We start from the raw sequence: 19,919 nt of genomic DNA, 5'->3' as shown, positions 1-19,919 counted from the left end.
CTAACTTTTGGCTTGAAGATGCTTGACTAACCATTCTTGAAGGACACCACTGCATGAGGCAGCCAACTCCTGTTTTAATTGATACAGGCACACCTGCACTCTTCAATTGACTGCAGTAGGTAATTGCTAACAACCAGATCATACAGTGGAAAAAGTATGACTTCCTGAAGTCATTTTCATTCTCTTTTCCCAGACCTCATGTGTAATGTTGGCACTTTGCCCACAGTAGCAATACTGGCTGAAGCAAGTAAGTTCTTGCATTTCATCCAGTACTGTCCATGCAACCTGTAGATATACTATACAGGGGATCCTACAGATTGCCACACACTGTGTCAGCAGATCATGCAGGGTGTGTGTCCTGGCTGAAGTTTGAGATTCCTCCTGCTTCAGCCAGTGTCACCTACCCACTTAATGTACCATATGAAGATCTGGGAGAAGAGAATATTGTAGGGTCCTGTAGGGTTATCTGGAGTGAGTTTGTAGCCTGTGAACCCTGAGGACATGGACAGGTTCCTCCAGACTATGAGCTGAGCCACCTGTTTGTTAGATGGAGGTCCTTCCTGCTTCGTCAAGTCTGCCCAGGAGGTATCCTGTCATTGGATCCATGAGGTGATATCTGCTTCTTTGAGGGAGGTGGTTGTCCTCACAGCCTTGAAGGAGGCTGTGGTATACCCTCTCCCAAAGAAGCCATCACTGGATCCAGCAACCATGGAAAATGTCCATCAATTCCCTTTTTAGGAAAGTTGTGGAGAAGGTACTTAGGCTTCAGCTCCAGAAGATCCTAGAGGAGATAGATTATTTGGACTCATTTCAGTTGAGTTTCAGGCTAGGTTACAGTATGGAGACAGCATTTCCTGTGGCGGAACCAGGATGGGGTAGTGCGGCCTTCCTTGTGCTTCTTGATCTTTCAGTCACGTTCAGTACCCTTCTAGACCAGCTGCAAGGTTTGGGACAAGGGGCAATGTTTTCTAGTGGTTCTCCTCCTTTCTTAATGGCTGGTTTCAGTCAGTGTTAACAGGCTTGAGAAATTGAGCCAATGCCCCTCGCTTGTGGGGTGCTGCAGTGCTTGCTATTCAACCCCATCAGTTTAAAATCTATTTTTTAAGTAATTGTATTAAACATTACAATTAAAAAGATAAAAACTAATACAAACTAAGAAAAATAAAAAAAATAAAAAAAATAAAAATGAAAAAATGAAAAGTGCAGAAAATAAAAAAGATAGAAAAATAGAAAAGAAAAAAAGGATGTAGTAAAAAAAAAGAAAAGAATTATATAAAGAAATGACTTCCCCCTTCATCATAACATGTATAAACAATTTTAGTAATGTATCACCTTCTCTTAAGACATAACAAATGATCTCTTGTTCCCATATCCCAACTCTTATCAACAAATCTTTAAAACCTCATCATTTCAATCCTGACCAGCAAAAGTCCATTAAGGGTTACCAGAGATAGCAACATATCTATTTTAACCTTTAACCTAAAAATAAACCAACTTTTAATCCCTTCCTTTTAACAATCTTAATCTTTAATCTCTTCAAATAATATCCTAGAACTTGATTTCTTTCCATTTTTTCTTTGTCCCTTCTCACAAAATTCTTCAAAACTTTAACAAGTCTCTTTTGTAAATCCAATACAGGAAAGTCATCCAGGTCACTCTTTCAGTTTATTTGTATATTCCTTTTGATTATTAAGACATCAACCGGTTTTATTTGTATATCCCATGTAGCATCTTTTTCGATATCATTCTTGCAGCCTGTCATTTTTAAATCTACTTTCAGATCAGTCTTGTCTGGAAAAACTTGTTCCTCTTCCATAACATTTTTAAAGATACTCTATCTATAGAGGCAGACACTCTTAAAATAAACCTCTCGCTCCATTGTTCACAAATATCCTTCAGTACATCCAATGGTAAAGTATTTTGCTCGATTCTGTATTAGTAAGTCAAATATAAATGTTCTTTTCCTTTAATTGTAATCTTTAATTCCTTCTGGTTCCCTCTAGTGTCCAACCTTCAAAGTCCCTCCTATCATGTTTTTTTTTTTAAAGAATTCAAAACAACAGCATTTTCCCACAGGAAAGGTTGTTATAACTTTTATTTATTTATTTTATTTATTAAAGCAATTTATAGGGCTGCCCAACTCACTCATGGTGATTCCAGGGAGCTTACAGAAATAAAACCCAAATACAAACCCACTAACCCCCACCCCCCTGGCAACAGCAATACATTCAAACAAACCACTTGATGGGCTCTGTATCAACCTGGGATCCCCAGGCCTGCGGGCAAAACCATGTCTTCAGGGCCTTCCAAAAAAATGTCAAGGTGGGAGCCAGTCTTATCTCCCCAGGACTGATGTTCTACAATGAGGGAGCCACCATGGAGAAGGCTTAATTAATTTCAAAATTTTATTTCAAATCCATCTGGATCCTTAGTCCATCTAAAACTTTCCAAAATCAACTTTTTAATCACCCTTTTGCTGTTTATTATTTTTTTTAATTCCTTAAACTTATATTTAAAACTTATTTCACTAAGGATTGAAGAAAACTCAGTACTGTAAAACTTCTTGTTCCAATGGTTCCTAATAGCTAGAAAGCAATTAACAAGCAATTTCCAAAAGTGATTAGAAAGGAAGTATGCAAACACTCATAAAGGTGCCAACCACGGTTTGGACAAAGATGGCATTCCCTCATCTCCCAGAGCTCTAAACCCACCAGAGACTGCCATATTGTGGTCTCCCTCTGAGAAGCAACAGTTTGGAGCACTTGTGGGTGATCCCAAGTCCTCTCCTTTTCTGAAGAGGAATCCCAAAAAGCAGGTCCCCACATCGGCTCTCCATTCTGCCATGGTCTTTGGCTCAGCAGAGACATCTTCAGTTCGCCATTTCTTCCCCGTTTAAAACCTACATGAAACTGCTGGGTGAGGTCATCCATCAGTTTGGGTCACGTATTGTCCAGTATGCTGATGATACCCAATTATACATCTCAGTCCCAGGCCAAGTGATGCTGTCAAAGTTCTGTCCCAGTGTCTGGAGGCTGTGCAGATCTGAATGGGGAGGAACAGACTCTGGCTCAATCCTGACAAGACTGAGTGGCTGCAGATATTTGTGGCCCCTGACTCTGGGGAACTTCTAGCCTTAGTCTTGGATAGGTTGCATTTCCCCATTCAAGACTGGTATGCAACTTTGGGTTTATTTTGGACTCAGAGTTCCTGCTCAAAGAGCAGGTGGCAGCTCTGGCCAAGAGGTACAGCTAGTGAACCAAGAGATGCCCTAGCGAACCAATTACACAGATACACTTATGGACTAGGAGGACCTTCAGACAGTCACTCAGGCCTTGGTTATGTCACAAATGGATTACTATAATATACTATACATAGGGCTTCCCTTGAAGACCAGTCAGAAGCTATAGCTGGTCCTCAATGCAGTGGCACAGGCAGTGCTGGGCATGCCTCATTATGCCTGTGTGACTTTACCGTTAACCTAAGATGAACTGGTTACCAGCTGACTTTCTGGTGCAATTCAAAGTGCTAATGATCACCTATAATAAGGCATAAGGTATTATTACTGAGGGACCACCTATCTCCAATTGTTTCTGCCTGTCTGGTGTAATCAGGCAGAGAAGCATGCTCAAGGTCCCATTGTTTAAGCAGTGTCATCTCTGTCATGGTGCCTGCCTTCTGTTGCTATAGCCCTGAATTACTAGAATTTACTTTACTTCAAGAAATTAAAACTCAGAACTGTTTCCCAATTCAAATACTATTCTTTTTGACCTGCTGATGGTAGCTATGAGATTTTATTTTATTTATTTGTGAAGCAAGAACTGCGTTATTAAATTATTGCAGAAATAAATCTTTGCCATGGTATTTCCATGCAAGTGTACTACCAACTTGAGCATCCATTTATCCCTACACTACAAGCTGCTTTAAAAACCAACCAAAACTGTCATTAGGATATTTATATTGCCTGAACTTTGTCTCTTCTTTCATGCCTTGAGTTAACAAGTATGTACTTTTGAGTCTTCCTTCTCTAGCTAAAAATCAGGAAGTGTCTGGTAGCACCTTTTCCAACTAACAGTTGTTATTGACTCTCCGTCTCTGCCTCATCCCAATTTAAATCCTACATTAATGTAGCCATTCTATGCATCTGGTAAAGTGAGCTATAGTTCATGAAAGCTTTTTATAAAATGTGTGCTCAGAAAAGATGCTACCAGATCCCTTCTGATTTTTGACTACTCTAGAATAACACAGCTCTTTTCCTACAGTACCTTCTGTAACTACTAAGAACTCCCACTGGGAAATAGTTGTGTATGGTTTATTATAATATCATTATCATCTTTTTATAATGTTACCAACTTTCCATGCCCCCAAGAGATAAGACAGATACACCATTTTGAAAGTTCACAGATAATGGCTATTTAATAACCAGGAAAAGGAGTCCCTCTAATTTTTGCCAGTGTTTTTAGAAAGCGAAGGCCACAATCCTGTGTTATTCATTACGTTATATCCTACTTTTCCAAGACTTCCAAACAGTATAGTTTTTCTCCCCTTAAAAAAAAAAAAATTAGGAGTAAGTCTCATTGAACACAATGAACTTACTGCTGAATATTCACTCCACAACTTAAGTTATGATTGAAGAGAGTCAGGGGCTGGGGCTTGTAAACTTCACCCAGCTCCCTTCTCTTCAAAATTGTATTTTATCCCTATAGTGAGTAATTCTGGTGGGAAAAGGCACGTTTCTAACAGAAAATACCCACGTCCAAGGCAGGCTAAGAATACTCTACAACAGAGCACTTCCGCCCTCCAGACGTATGTCTACCCGGGGGACAAATGCCAGGTCACCGGTCAGGTGATTTGCAGCAAGTTCTATCTCTTTCCTAGGAGCGCGCATTCTCTTGCTTACGTGACCTACGTGTACGACCCAGGAAAGCGAGCTTAGGGGTAGCTTCCATAGCAACCACGACGTCTTCGCACCAACTCTCTCCCTCCGGATGGAATAGAACGCACAACAACTCTACGGAGCGCCCCAAGCAGCAAAAGACCTCGTCGGACAGGTGGGAGATGAAACGCGCCTTTGCACCAAGATGGCAGAGCCAGGGCCGGAGCCAGGGCCAGGGCCAGGGCCGGGGTCGCTGGAAGAACAGGTGAGGAAGCGTCGCGATGAACGAAGCAGTGGGAGAGAGGGGCGCGTGCTTCCTAGAACAGCCTCTAAGGGTTCCCGATACCCTTCTTCAGCCTAAGACCCTTCTTCATCTTAGTTATGCAAAAACCAGAGGCTCGCGGGGCTGGGCAGCCACCTGGCAGATCCTCTAAGGTGGCTCGGTGACCCCTCCAAAGCCCCCCAACGCCCAAACAAAATAAGGGTTGCCCTATTTGGGAAGGGACCCGCCTCCATCCATTCTGTAGAGCAGCCTTCGCAAACTGACAGGCGTTTTGGATTTCCGCACCTAGCAAGCAGCCTTAGGCAAGAAGCGCATGGAGGATGGCTATGGCGGTGGCTGTAATTTAAGGGACATCCGATTTAGGGAGAGTTGGTAAGGACCATTTTCTTACGGAGGAAGCCTAAATCTGTTTACCCAAGAGCAAGGGGCACTGCAGCAAAGGGTAGGACTGCAGCGTAAAAAAGGCAGGACCTTTAAACTGCCATGAAATTGGAGAGAACATTTTGTTACAGCTTTCCCCAACCAGACATGTTGTAGTTCAGCTCTCACAATTCCTTGGCACTGGCTGGGAAAAGATATGTTTAATAGACAATTTAATCTTACGGTGGATTCAGTTGTATTCAGTGCTAGAAGAGCTATAATTCAAACTCGACAATGTTTACAACTCCATTGCATTTATGCCCTCTCTTTCCTTGTCCAGTTGCATCTGTTGCCATTCCCCAAACTAGAGTAATCTGATTTATGTTTACCTTGAAGTAAATTCTTCTCAAGAAAGTGCACATAGGATTGCAATCCTGCATCCTAGAGATCCATGATGGGGTGGTATGAAGCCTAACCAACAGTAGCACAAGTAAATAAAATAAAATTCCCTTGAGTGACATCTAATTTTTACAAGATGTTCATGTTATTTTGTTAGCCACAGTACAGAATAGGTTTGCCACAGACTTTCCAGACCAGCTTACAGTCCTAGTATTTCCTGGTGGTCTCCCATCCAAGTACTAACCCATCCAAGTACTAGCCAGGCCTAGCTGGGATGAGGGCTGCTGGGATGTTTCTGGGTATGTGTATATTCATGATAACAAATACTTCAAAATTAATTGTTGAAATCTCCTAAAATTACAAACTGTCAGAAAAAAAGAATCAAGTAAAAGAATTTAAATTGTCTCTGATAAATAATCCGAACATATGCCACATATCTTTCCTCCCATTCTTACAAATGAAAATAGGGTCAACTTTGTATTTTCAGAGTATTTTTCCCCAGATCAGCATGCCCCAATCTAACTGTTAAAAGGTATGATTAATTAAGAACACTTTAGTAATCATGTTTTAAATTAATTAAGCTATTTGACTGAAAGACACTGTAGCCTTAAAGGTTCTTAAAACTCACCATCGGAATTTTAATAAATATAACAAACCTTCACATTTAAAACATATCTACCCTTATAACAGATTTGGTTGTGTTTAACATAAAACAGCTGTGATTCAACTGTGTCCCAACCATGACAGAAGTAAGATTGGTGGGAACAACAACTGAAAGGCTGACCATGAAACTCCTTTGGCCAGGCTGGCAGTTTACCTCGTGGTCTTTCATTGACCAGTCAAGATTTTTCTCTTTAGCAAACCATTCACTTTACTTGAAGAGCTTATCTGCCTATTCTTATTAGATAACATTTAGTAGACATTTAATTGCTTTTTTTAAACTCACATTCTTGTTTCTCTTTTGAATGATTTGATTCTATATTGGTTGTTATGTACCCTGAGTGATCCATATATATTAGAAGAATGGGGTTTAAAATTTTAATTAATGTATTAATTAAATATTCATTTAGTAGACAGCATGAGGGTGAAAGGAAAGTTACTATACTGGAATATGTATCAGAATGCATGATAATAGGTTGTAGTTTTTCAAAGGCATTCTCAAAAATTCTCCCAAAGGCAAAACAAAGAGGAAAATATGGACTATAAAAGCCAAATGCAAAGTATCCAGCCAAACAGGCAGAGATGCTGCAGTTACATAGCTTAACCAAGATAATGTAATCTTGTAGACATAACCAGAAATTGAATAGGTATCTACTTCCTGTTTCTTAGACAGAGCCATATTTCTTTTGATCTGAGAAGTGACTGGGTTATGCATTGAATTAAGTCACTGTATAGTTTGCATGATTTTGGCTGCTTCATAAGAATCTAGCCATTGTGCAAGATATGTGTGTGTGTGTATGTATATGTATATAGATATATGTATACATATATCTTATTTTGAAACACATTATTATATTTTGATTTATGTGATGTGTGAGCTATGCTTTTGTAAACAGATGATGCATTAGAGATTCAGGAATTACAAAAGAAAAATCAACCTGAAAAATCGTTTGCTATAGTTTTGTATAACTTGCATCATATTGCATCTGTCTCCTCCCCCGCAGGCTGGCTTGAACTTGGCTGAAGCTTTCCAAGAAATTTGATAAACCACATCTAGTAATGAATCTTGTAACACCACACTGAAGCCATTTCCAACAGTTATTACTTCTAACTTTTGTGGCTGTTGATCCACCTAATAACCCTTGTGATTTAATTTTTGGTGCTTTGTTTTTGTTTGTTTTTGTTTAATGTTTTGCTTTTTCCATAGATTAACTGCTTTTTGCTGGTTTGTGCAAAACAGAAATTTTAACATTCTTGCTCTGTCTGCTGAAGTATTTCCCATATGCTGTTATATATGATTCTGTGTTCACATTTTCTTTGCTTCATGTTCATATTTTGGGAAATATGATTTTGGGGAATTTGTAATTGGATATAAAATCACAGACAGCATATCTAGGAAAACTGAAGTGAATGAAACTGAACAAAAGGGAGAACTTATTTTTAAGTCTGTTGATAGATACAAATCAGAATTACTTTGCCATGTGTTAAATGCACGTGTTGACATCTGGAGCTTTTTCAAGTAATTGGAAGCTACAGCTGGTCCAGAATGCAGCCGCGCGGGCTATTGTTGGTGCCCCAAGGAGGGCCCATATAACGCCTCTGCTCCACAAGCTGCATTGGGTGCCAGTTTGCTTCCGGCTCCAATTCAAGGTGTTGGTTATCACCTTTAAAGCCCTACATGGCATGGGACCAGGTTATCCCCTATGACTTCAACCCATCCCACCTGATCACACAGAGAGGGCATGCTTCGGACCCCCTCAGTGAAAGTACTTCGTCTGGCGGGGTCCAGAAGGCGGGCCTTCTCTGCGGTAGCCCCTGCTCTTTGGAACATCCTGCCCCCGGAGATGCAATTAGCCCCCACACTCCTGGCCTTCCGTAAGGTTTTGAAGACCTGGTTCTGCCACCTGGCCTGGGGTGGGGTGAGAATACCTCAAGCATGGGGATGGCTAGCCCCATAGAGGCCTCGGCCTTCAACCTCAGGTTTTCATCCCCTTGGTCTCTCCTTTTTAGTTATGTTTTAATTTATGGTTTTATGTGTTTGTATATTTTATGTTCTAATGTTTATTGTGAATCACCCAGAGTTCCCCCATTGGGGGGAGATGGGCAGTTGAAAAATTTAATAAATAAATTAATAAATAAATTTCATACTCATCTTGTTGTAAGCTAAATGTAAGCAAATCCTTAATGTCATGGTGCGACTTCTTTCTAGACACTTTAAGAATAAAGTTTATAATCTGTTTTGGTGCAAATTTGACTGATTCTGCAGCTTGTCTGCAGAGATGCCCATTAATATAATTTGGTCATGTTTGTGGGATGAATACCTGTTATTCTGGCTTGTGTGTATACATAAGCTTTTAGAAGACTGAAATGTCTCATTTGTTTTCTGGAATATTGTCTTTCTTAATTTATAACACCTATAGAAAGGGATTGATCAGTTAGGTCCAGGAGGCAGCTAATAACCTCTCTGTGAATGAACTGGTCCTAGCCACCATGAGTCAGTTGTACACTCAAGCCAAAGAAATTCTTTGTAGATCCTAAGGACTGCCAGAAAGTTTCTAATATATTCTTTCTGAACAAGCTCCTTGAATGAGTTATTTCATGAAATTCTAGATTCTGTTCAGCTTGGGCACATTTCAAGCTCGTTTCAAGTCCAGGATTGCCCCAAAACATATTTTATTGTCTAATGGATTGTGATAGGAAATGAACAGGAGGAATACTGCTTTATGGGCCATTTAAAGAATTAGGTTATTTGTAGTGTAACAATAACCATCTCCTTCCTTTTCATCAAACTTGGATGAGGTGATGAAAACTAGCAGGCACACCAATTTCTGTAACAGAAATGCATCAGAATAAACTTAGATAATATTTAACTTTCATAATTTAAAGTAGGAGATACAGTAGGTAAAATGACATCTTACAGATTTTGAATTACAGTTCCAGCAATCACTTTCCATAAATTATGCTGAATAGGGTTAATGGGTGTTGAAGTTGTGTGTCCCTCATCTAAAAATGTTTCGTCTGTAAATGTGAAAAGATAACGAATACACTGCTATTACAAGATATTGTCAGAACAAAGTATTAAAATTGTTTTTCGATATATACAGGTAACATACTTTTTTACCCTGTTCAACTGTTAAGAATAGCTAATATTTGTAATAAAGTATGTGTTCTGCTCCCCAGCTTTTCTAGCAGTTTTTGGTAGATACACTTCTGGGCAGAAGGAATGAATGTTTGTTGGAGAAAGCAAAAAAAGGCTGTGAGCGGGAACATGCTTCTGTCCACTTTGTTATACAGAAATGAGAGTTGGATGCATTAGGAAAAACATAAAAGTAACTCGAAATGCAGTGGGCATGGGCTGTTTCAGGAAGGTATGTGGTAATACAAGAAGAGATAGGGTCAAGAGTCAGAAGCTCCATCCCTTTGTATGGGCAGATGGCTTTTTCAAGAATGAATGGGTAATAAATGAATGTGGATTGAATACAAAAGTGAATGATGTATGAAAGAATAATTAATAGTTCTAGAGAAAGGGGAGGTCTAAGGATAGAACCGATGAGATGCTGAAAAAGAGAGAGTTCAGAAGTTTTAAATAACAAAAGGCAATGAATGAAGTGGTATATGAATAAAGAGGAAGTAAGGATAGCTTGCGATATAAAAAGTTATGGAAAGATATGGTATGCCATTGCTGTAAAGTGGATTTATTTATATTTCCTTTTTTTCTTATTTTACTTTTTTTTCTTATTACAGTCAGGACCAGAAATATTGGAACAACTGTTTTAGCATTTGGCCTCTGTACACCACCACATTGAAGTTGGAAGGAAACACACCCAGATGGGAGTGAAGTCAGCACTTTCAGCTGTAATTCAAGAGGTTTGACAAAAGTGGGGCACTAACCATTCAGGAAGTACAGCCAGTGGCATACACACATACAAACACACACATTGTTGGTGGCTCATAAGTAATGGAACAAACCAACAACATGACAAACATAAGGATCGCCTTTAATACCTGGATGAAAATCCTTTGCAGTCAATGACTGCCTGAAGTCTGGAACCCATGGACATGACCGAATGCTGAGTTTCCTCCCTTGAGATGCTTTGCCAGGCCTCTACTGCAGCTACCTTCATTTGCAGCTTGTTTGTGGGTCTTTCTGCCTTCAGTCTTCAGTAAATGAAAAGCATGCTCTATTGGGTTGAGATCAGGTGACTGACTTGGCCGTTGAAGAATATCCCACTTCTTTGCCTTGAAAAACTCCTGGGTAGCTTTTGCTATATGTTTTGGGTCATTATCCATCTGCAATATGAAATGGTCCTATCAGTTTGGCAACATTTGGCTGAATCTGAGCAGAAAGTATAGCCCTATACACTTCAGAATTCATCCTGCTGCTTTTATCAGCAGTCAGGTCATCAATCAACACCAGTGACCTGGTTCCATTGGCAGCCATGCATGCCCATGCCATAACACTGCCTCCATCATGTTTGACAGATGATGTAGTATGCTTTGGATCATGAGCTGTTCCTTTCCTTCTCCATACTTTTCTCTTCCCATCATTCTGGTGCAAGTTAATCTTGATTTCATCAGTCCAAAGAATCCTATTCCAGAACTGGGCAGGCTTTTTTAGGTGTTTGCTGGCAAAGTCTTAATCTGGCCTTTCTGTTCTTGAGCATTACCAGTGGTTTGTACCTTGTTGTGAAGCCTCTGTATTTATATTCATAAAGCTGTCTCTTGACTGTAGATGTTGACAATGACATGCCTACCTCCTCAAGAGTGTTCTTGACCTGGCTAGATGTTGTGAAAGGGTTCCTCTTCACCATGAGCAGAATTCTGTGGTCATCCACTTTAGTTGTCTTCCATAGTCTTCCAGCCTTTTGCTGTTGCTGTTCCTTCTTTTTCAGGATGTTCCAAACTGTTGTATTGGCCACTCCCAATGTTCTTGCTGTCTCTCTGATGGGTTTATTTTGTTTTCTCAGCCTAATGATGGCCTCCTTCATTTGCATGGACACCTCTTTGGACCTCATGTTGGGAGTTCCAGTGAACAGCTACCAAATGCAAATGGAACACTCAGAACCACCTCCAGGCCTTTTATCTGCTTGATTGGTCATGGGGTACCCAGGAAACAGGCCACACCTGGCCATGCAGCTGCTTGTCAGCCATTCCTTCCATTGGAGGGAGCCACCAATGATGGGTGTGTCTGTATGCCACTGGCTGTACATCCTGAATGGTTAGTGACCCACTTTATCAAACCCCTTGAATTACAGCTGAAAGTCCTGACTTCGTTCCCATCTGGGTATGTTTCCTTTCAACTTCAATGTGGTGGTGTACAGAGGCCAAATGCCAAAACAGTTATCCTTGTTCCAATATTTCTGGTCCTGACTCTGGTTTTACTCCTTTTCTGCATTTTGCAGAAAGCTGCTTCCTCAGAAAGGAAATAGCATGATGGGTATGTCTATATTGTAACTGTGTAGATCAAATCAATTATAAGAAAAATACATGTGCATTTCTGATTCTTAACTGATTCAATTTTTTTTCTGATTTGCATATACTGTAGGAACAGCATGAAAAGGTTCTGACTACTGAGGTAGAGGAACAACCTACATTGCCAGGGTCCACAACTGAAACATCTAGGACTAGTGCCCACCTACTTAAAGTAGTATTATCTATAGATCAGGTACCAGAAGTTTCTGAGGCAACACCACAAGCTCCAGCACCACGACCTGAGACTCAGTCTCCTACTTCATCTTTGCAAACTCTTGGAGCTTTGCTTACTCAGAAAAAAGGTGAATTTCCACAGGGTTTGGTCAGATCAGTGGAAACCCTTGTGCAGGCTCAACAGGCATCACCTCAAGAAGTGGTACAACAATCTGCTCCACTAGCTGAAGTTGCTGAGGAACCTTTGGACGAGCCAATGCCGACAGTGTATCTAGATCCTTTTGAGATTTCACTTCAGTATGTGGAGAAGCATAACATCCTACAGATATTTGAGGTGACCTGTTCTCTTTCTGTCCTTACGTACTCTTTAACTTGGATATGAATATTGCAGTTGCTGACTTGAATCACCTTATCCATCCTTATATAGTCAAGTATTTCTGAGTTCAGGACCCAGCAGATTAGGTTGTCTCTGGTGATTATTTAATTACTTCATCCTATCTTCAAGAATATAAAATTCCCTGCTTGACCCCTGGTTACTTAACTGTCCTATGTATCTAATGCAATTCAAGGCAACAAATACAATATTTTAACCACTTAAATGTCTGCAATGATTAATTAATATTACTCTTCAGAAAAAAATTGTCAAGGATGACCTTCAAGAAACAGTTCAAGTTCCTGTGTTCCAACTTTGCCTTTAAAAAAGTAAATAGTCCCAATTTTGAATACAGGCTATGCACTATTATACTGAATAAGTTAGAAAATGCCTAAAACTGCCTTTAACATTTTGTTTCCCAGTTGTACTTGAAAATCTGTTTTAGATACTAAAATTTCAGAAACTGGTTCAGAAATATTTCAATTGTATTGTCTGTACTGTTAGACAAGAGCAATCAGGTATTTTCATACATGAGATGTTTATCAAGAATGCACAGCATTCCATTGGCTTTCATTGTGTGTCTTAATTGATTATTCTGTTTAACTTGAGTAAACTTACAAGGTCTCAGCACCTAGTAACCTTACCTAATCTTGAAAAAAGTTATCCAGCATTTGTCCTAGTTAGTATTTTGATGAAAGATCATTAGGAAATTCTAGGGCTGTAGTTTAGACTGGGAAATGATAAACCATTTCCATATTGTTGCCAAGAAAATTACACAGATATGTTAACATAGTCACCAAGAGTTGAGATGGACTCAAGGGACTCTTCATTTTTGCCACAAAAGAAAACTTTAATATAAGCTGAAAAACAAAGAACTGATGTTAGTGAAGGTGTAGCAGTGGGTATAAATACTATTTGTTACATGCTAAATTATCTTAATGATATTTTGTTGGTTGTTTTGATTTTTGGCTCTTGTTATCCTTGGTGCATGTCTTTTAATGCTGTTTCTGTGATGATTCTGGTTCAGTGACACTTGTGGTCAGCAGTGTGGGTATCAGAGCTCAGCCCCGACAGCATTATCAAATGCATTTTAATTTGAATCTTCTAGTTATTCAGATAAAAGTCTGACTGGATACATGGAAATTCCAAGTGATGTCATTCACTTGCAGATAGTAATTATATATATGTTGTGCGTATCCTATTTCTCCCATTTCAAAAAGTGAGCCATTTTTGCCTGAGACAATATACTTTTGCATCTTTCTCATAGAATCATAGAGTTGGAAGGGACCTTTTAGGCCAGTGAATCCAACCCCTGCTTAGTGCAGGAATCCAAATTAAAACATCCACAATAGATGGCCATCCAATCTCTGCCTGAATACAACCAATGAAGGAGAGCCCACCACCATTCTGGGTAATTAGTTCCACTACTGAACTGCTCTAATCACTATACTTTTTTTTTTTCTAATATTCAGTCAGAATCTGCCTTCTTTTAAATTTGACTTGACTTTCTGTTATGTGACATCCTTTCAAGTGTTTGGAAAGTCCTATCTTATCCACATGCCTTTCTTCTCTTCTGAAGATGAAACATTCCCAGTCCTTCAGCATTTCTTCGTAGGTTTTAAGTTTTTAATTCCTTTATCATGCTCATCTCTGGATCTATTCCAATTTCCCTAAATCCTCCTTAAAGTGTTGTCTCAAGAATGGGATACAATACAATTGATAGGGTCTGACCAAACCAAGATAAAGTACAGGAAGTCCTCGTTGAATAACCAGTCATTCAGCAACCGTTTGAAGTTACAATGGCGCTGAACAAGGGGAACTTACAATGGGTCCTTGTAGTTGCAGCTGTTCTGCAGTCACATGATCGCAATCTGGGCACTTGGCAACTGGCTCACAATTATGATGTTGTAGTGTTCTGTGGTCCATTTGCAACCTTCACTGCTGGCTTCCAACAAGCAAAGTCAATGGGGAAGCCAGCAGGAGGTTGCAAATGGTGATTGCGGGATGCTGCAACCACACAGGATTCATTTAATGACAGCAGCTAGGATTGCCACAACTGCTGCCGTAACTCACGTGAGTAGATAAATGGGTACGCTCACTCTGGTGGGAGGAAAAATGCTGGCGGCGCCTTGTAAAAAGGAGTCAGGAGCAGTTGCCAGTAAGCGCGAAAAACTGCGCGCGCCCAAAAAGGGTGCAAAGCAACAGAAAGCTGCCTCCTGCACTCGCCAGCTGGGCTCTGCTCTAGGAAGGAGGCTCTGGCAAACCACTTCCGAAACACCTTGCCTTGGAAACTGCAAAGGACTTGTCCAAAGCAGTCACTGCAGAGTCGGTAATGACTGAGCGCTGCCGTAAGTTGGTACAGTCACGTGACATCACGCTTTATAACAGCGTTGCTTAGCGATGGAGTTGCCGGTCCCAGTTACCATTGTTAAACGAGGACTATCTGTAGAACTATTTGATTTATATTCTTTCCTCCAGGAAGACAAGGCAGCTTACATGGGGATCTCCTTTCATTTTATCACAACAACAATCCTGTGAGGTAGGCTGGGCTGAGAGAGTGACTGGCTCATCTAGTGTGTTTCCATGGCTGAAGGTGGACTTGATCTTCCTGTGATTTAGAAACTGTACTTTGATGCAACCTACAATTACTCTTTTTTTGCTGACGCATTTTGTTACTTGCTTTTTATGAAACAAATGTAACGACTGCTTTCTTTATGTTCAGGAGATCACGGAAAACTTGGTATATGAGAAACCTGAGAATCCATTAGAGTTTATATTAAATCAGGTATGTTTGCAGTGTTTATTTAAAGAAAAAGGTGCAGTTTTGAGTATATATAGATATATATTGCTTTAGAAAAGAGAACAGTAGTACAGGTAGTCCTCAGCTTACAGCCATTCATTCAGCGACCGTTCAGAGTTACTACAGCGCTAACAAAATGAACAATCAGTCCTCCCAAGTTTTGGCCATCGCAGCACCCCCATAGTCATGTGATCACCATTTGCAACTTCCCTGCCAGCTTCCCACAAGCAAAGTCAAAGCCAGCAAGAAAGGTTGCATATTGCTCCATAAGTCGCTCCTGCTTTTTATATTGTCTGCAGCATGCCCCCCACCTGTGCGTGACCTGTGCCGGCTCTCCCCCGGCCTCCTGCAACTTGTGCGTGGCCCGCGTTGGCCCTCCCCCTGCTTAATGCATGGCCTGTGCTGGCTTTCTCAGGCCCTCCCCTGCCTCCTGCAACTCGTGCACAGCCTGCACTGGTCCTCCCAGGCCCTACCCCAGCCTCCCCCACCCCGATGGCACCGCTGTGCTCTTACCTAGGACTCCCACCTCTTCCCGCTTAACAAGCCATGCATCTTGGGGTTATGACAGCAACCGGGACTGCCCAGGATTGCCGTTGCTAAGCAATGCGGTCACATGATGTGCTTTATGACCACAGTGAGTTATGGCAATCCTGGTCACAATGTCATAACCCGAGGACTATCTGTAGCAGCAAATAAGTCCATGATAATATCAGAGAACATTTATATGCCCGAAGTTGAATTCTGGAAGAAAATTATGTTGGCTTATGGAAGATAATAGGGCTATGTAGCAATCTGGATTTGATCTAAAAGAGCTTCTGTGGAATGCTGAAAGCATGGGGCAGCATTTTCCTGTGAGTCATTAAAGCAGCTGGGTTTCTTCCCATATTGCAAGGCTGCAGCAGAAGCTTTCTCACAGCAGTAAGTGGCTGTTTTAATGAGTCTCGGACAAATGCTGCTTTCCACTCCCGTACATTTTGAAGCACCTCTTCCAAATCAAACCCAAAGCATTGCACAGTTTTGGGGGGGGGGAGATAGACCAAATGATGTTTGTGTGTATATAAAGACCATCTGAGACACTAATTTCTGCACACTGCAGAAGTAGGCAAGTCTAATTTGATATTCAAATCTGGAAAAAAATTTGGGGGAAAAAAGGGGCATAGAGAAAGCAATCCAAGAAACTGTGTTTCAGTTGACCAAAAATGGTCCCTGCACAGGTATTGATTTGAGACCAGTCACTGAATCCAATGCCTTTATTCCCTCCTTTCCCCACTTGGGGTTTTTTTTTGTTGTTGTTTTTTAACATGACTACAGGGGGCACTCTTTACAAGATGCCAGAACTGCAGAAAAACAGATCAGGGACAGAGCTTCATGGAGACCCAGAATCAAAGTAGAATCATTCAGACCTGTGCTCTCTGCCCTGAGTAAATGAACATACGTTCTGAATTATCCCACTTTGCCAGGAATCCAATGTATCTTCAGCAGATATCTTTAGCAAATACCTCTTGGTTTTAAAAAACAGCCACCTTGCCATCATTCTAGCAGGTGAATTACATACAGAGGAAGTATTTGTCCTGATTCTTTTATCACTGCACTTACATAGATACAAATATTATGAGTACAGTATGTCCCATGGCATGTTCTAAAGGAGGGGTTGGGGACATTTCCCCCCCAAGTATTTTGGTCTTTGAGGGCCACAGAGGGCAGAATACAGTGATGTTATTGGGTGGGGAGGGCTGAAAATGTTTCATAGAATCATATGATTTGAAGGGACCTTGGAGATTTTCTATCCCAACACCTTGCCTAGGGCAGGAATCCTCAGACCATATCAGACAAATGACCATCCAATCTTTTTTTTTTTTTTTTAAACCTCCAATGATGGAAGACCCATGATTCCAGGAAGCAGGCTGATCCATGGCTTAATAGCTCTCACAGTCAGGAAATTCCTCCTTATTTTATGTTTGGATCCCTCTCTGTAAACTTCCCACCCATTCTTTCTTGTTCTAAGAGATTAAGGAGAATAAAACTACACCCACTTCTCTGTGGCCTGCTTTGAAAAGGTTCTTTTGTTTTAGAAACAAAAATGAATGTGTTAATTCATGCATAACCTAGGACTGTGGGAGGGAGAGAGCCAAATTTCCCCTATGATTCCTTGATTGATCATATTTCTACAGTATGCATGTATGAATAATATAAATTTATTACTGGTATTTTCATGCCACTCTCTTCCAAAATGGCTCTGAGCAATAAACAATAGAAATAAAGGTTAAAAACATCAAAACTGTGACCATGACTATATACTGCAGTAGCGCTAACTAGCTGAGCAGATCATAAAAGAAAACCTAACATCCCAAATGCTGTCTTCCAAAACCATGTTTTTTCACCTTTTCAGATGCTCAGTAGGGAAGAGATAGTTCTTATATATGGAGGCAAGTTCTTTCCCATTAGAGATGTAGCCACTGAGAAGGTCCTGATCTAGGGTCACTGTAGATGTTATAGGATGGACATTCACTTTGGAGCAGGGCTTTAAAGATGATAACCAGCGCTTTGAATTGCACCAACAACTGACTGGCAGCTAGTGCAGATCCTAGAATAGAAGTGTCATGTAGGCAAATCTTGAGATCCTCAACCTGGACTGCTACAAGCTGAACCAGTTTAAGCTTCTGGGTGGTTTTCCAGGGCAGCTCCACATAGTTGCTGTAGTTCAGTTATGAGGTAATAAAGGCCTGAATGCCTCCTAGTCCAGGAAAGCTCACAATTGGTGCACAAGATGTAATTGTCACAACTGTGATAATTACATAAAATGTTTGCTTTATCTATAACCCAAAGAAGTATGTATATTGTTAATTGCATTAATTAGACGTACTACTGTGGAACAGCACCAACATACAAAGTCTGGAGTAAACTAGACTTCATCCTTATAAGATGTCTTTTGTGATTGCTGTTATCTTCTGAAGAATCTTTAGCGACTGAAACTCTGGATTTTTGTTGTTTTCTAGGTCCAGACAATGATAAATAACAGGAACCAACAAGAGGAAGGGGAATGGCAATAATAAATACAGCCAACTGAAAATTCAAGAACATATCCTTGGACACTCTCATGAAGGCAATATGCTTCCATGTTACCCTTTTTTATCCTCTCTATCTGCATATCCTGTGTATCTAAACAATGTCAGTGGTAACCGATTACTTCCCATGCAGAGGCTTTGTGAGTTACCTAGGATAACAACCACAAAACCGGAGTTGCCTTAGGAGCACAAATAGCAGAGAATATACATTTTAGGAAAAACCTATCTATGTAAGGATTGTACTTCTCATTCAGTGCTACTGCACTAATCTTCTTCATACCCTGAAATTGTAAAAGTAGCTGATTTCAGAATGAGTAATGTAAATAACTTCTCCCTGTCTTCTACAGTGGGTAATGTAAAAATACTCTCCCTGCATATTTTTTTTTTTTTAAAAAAAACCTCTAGGATTTCAGATCTAGGCTAGCCTTCACCTTTTGATATAAGTTTGACACTTGTTAATTTTTCTTCTATGAACAAGTATGACAACATGATGTACCATTTGCGGACTGAAGTGGAACACTTCAGATTTATAAAGCAAATCAGTTATTTTAATATTATCTTCAGGAGAATGGTTCCAAGACTGTTTGTCAATATGGAAAGGATATGCTTAGTAACATTTAAGGAGCCACAGCTTAGCTGAGAACTTACATTGAAGTTATTTAATCCTATGTAATGGTATCACAGTAGTTTAAATAGCAGTTCTTCATCTGAACTGAATTATGAATTGGGTGTGGTTAACAGACAACCCTACCATATGAACCCTTCATAATTTACACTGAGATTAAAAGTTTAACACAATGTTAATTTCGAAGTCTAGGTGCCAGAATTTATCTAGCATTATATTTCTTACAAATATTAATTGCAATTTCTGATTGAATCTGTTTGGAAATGCAGATAACCCTAATGAAAGTGAATATTATCATATCTGGACTGGAAAAATCTGGATGATCAATAGATGACACCACTGTAATTCTTTGTTGCCATCTAGTGGCCATCCAGATTTTTCCAGCCCGGACTTGGTAGCCCTGCTTTCATGCTAGCATCAAAATAATAAAACTCTACCTTGGCTATTCCTATAATAGACAGACATTTCCACTTTGGAGATGTTTCTGTTGCTAAATGGAAAGAAAATAGAAAGTATTAATCAACCAGGAAATCAGCTGTGTGCTTCCTATATCTTCACAATGTCCAGGAATGAAAGGATATTTATAAATTTGGAATTTTGCTCTAGTTGTGGTTGACTCTGAAGTCACAAATAATAGACTGGAGGATTTTTTAAAAGGCATTTTAAGTGGTTTTGAATTTTTGTTTGTGTACGGCTATTGATCATGTGCTGATAAAGCCCCTGATTTTACATTTCATTGTTTCACTACCTTTGCTGTATTTTATTCAGATCAAGTATCCATTTTGGTATCAGAGTCTTTCAACTCTCCGGTCTATTTTGTAGATTTTCCAGGTCC

The 19,919-nt window shown here is 40.0% G+C and overlaps 1 protein-coding gene across 2 annotated transcripts; it reads left to right on the top strand.

Moving 5' to 3' along the window:
* Window positions 1-4,875: 4,875 nt before the first annotated feature.
* On the top strand, window positions 4,876-19,040 carry TEX55 (testis expressed 55). 2 transcript variants are annotated; one of them, XR_015796116.1, is made up of 5 exons: window positions 4,876-5,138; window positions 12,121-12,555; window positions 13,862-14,005; window positions 15,317-15,379; window positions 18,391-18,453. XR_015796116.1 is itself a non-coding variant. In XM_015889849.3 (4 exons), the coding sequence occupies exons 1-4, from the start codon at window positions 5,079-5,081 to the stop codon at window positions 18,442-18,444; spliced, it is 612 nt and encodes a 203-aa protein (XP_015745335.2). In that variant the 5' UTR covers window positions 4,880-5,078; the 3' UTR covers window positions 18,445-19,040. The 2 variants fall into 2 exon arrangements, 1 of the variants encoding a protein (XP_015745335.2); XM_015889849.3 differs by lacking the exon at window positions 13,862-14,005 and having other exon boundaries at window positions 4,880-5,138; window positions 18,391-19,040.
* Window positions 19,041-19,919: the final 879 nt, after the last annotated feature.

The sequence above is a fragment of the Python bivittatus genome, unplaced genomic scaffold (assembly GCF_059951505.1).
Source record: "Python bivittatus isolate LINGU-HERP-01145 unplaced genomic scaffold, Pbiv_v1 ctg000340_np1212, whole genome shotgun sequence".
In the NCBI taxonomy this organism is placed as follows: Eukaryota; Metazoa; Chordata; class Lepidosauria; order Squamata; family Pythonidae; genus Python; species Python bivittatus.
The sequence above is the reverse complement of the archived record's forward strand: the minus strand, read 5'-3'. Positions and strand labels throughout refer to the sequence as shown.

What these genes read in the sequence shown, in the direction of transcription:
- TEX55 (XM_015889849.3), top strand. Translation starts at nt 5,079, where the DNA reads ATGGCAGAGCCAGGGCCGGAGCCAGGGCCAGGGCCAGGGCCGGGGTCG. An exon ending in CGGGGTCGCTGGAAGAACAG is followed by an intron (nt 5,139 to 12,120) that starts GTGAGGAAGCGT and finishes CATATACTGTAG; the next exon opens with GAACAGCATGAAAAGGTTCT. An exon ending in ACATCCTACAGATATTTGAG is followed by an intron (nt 12,556 to 15,316) that starts GTGACCTGTTCT and finishes CTTTATGTTCAG; the next exon opens with GAGATCACGGAAAACTTGGT.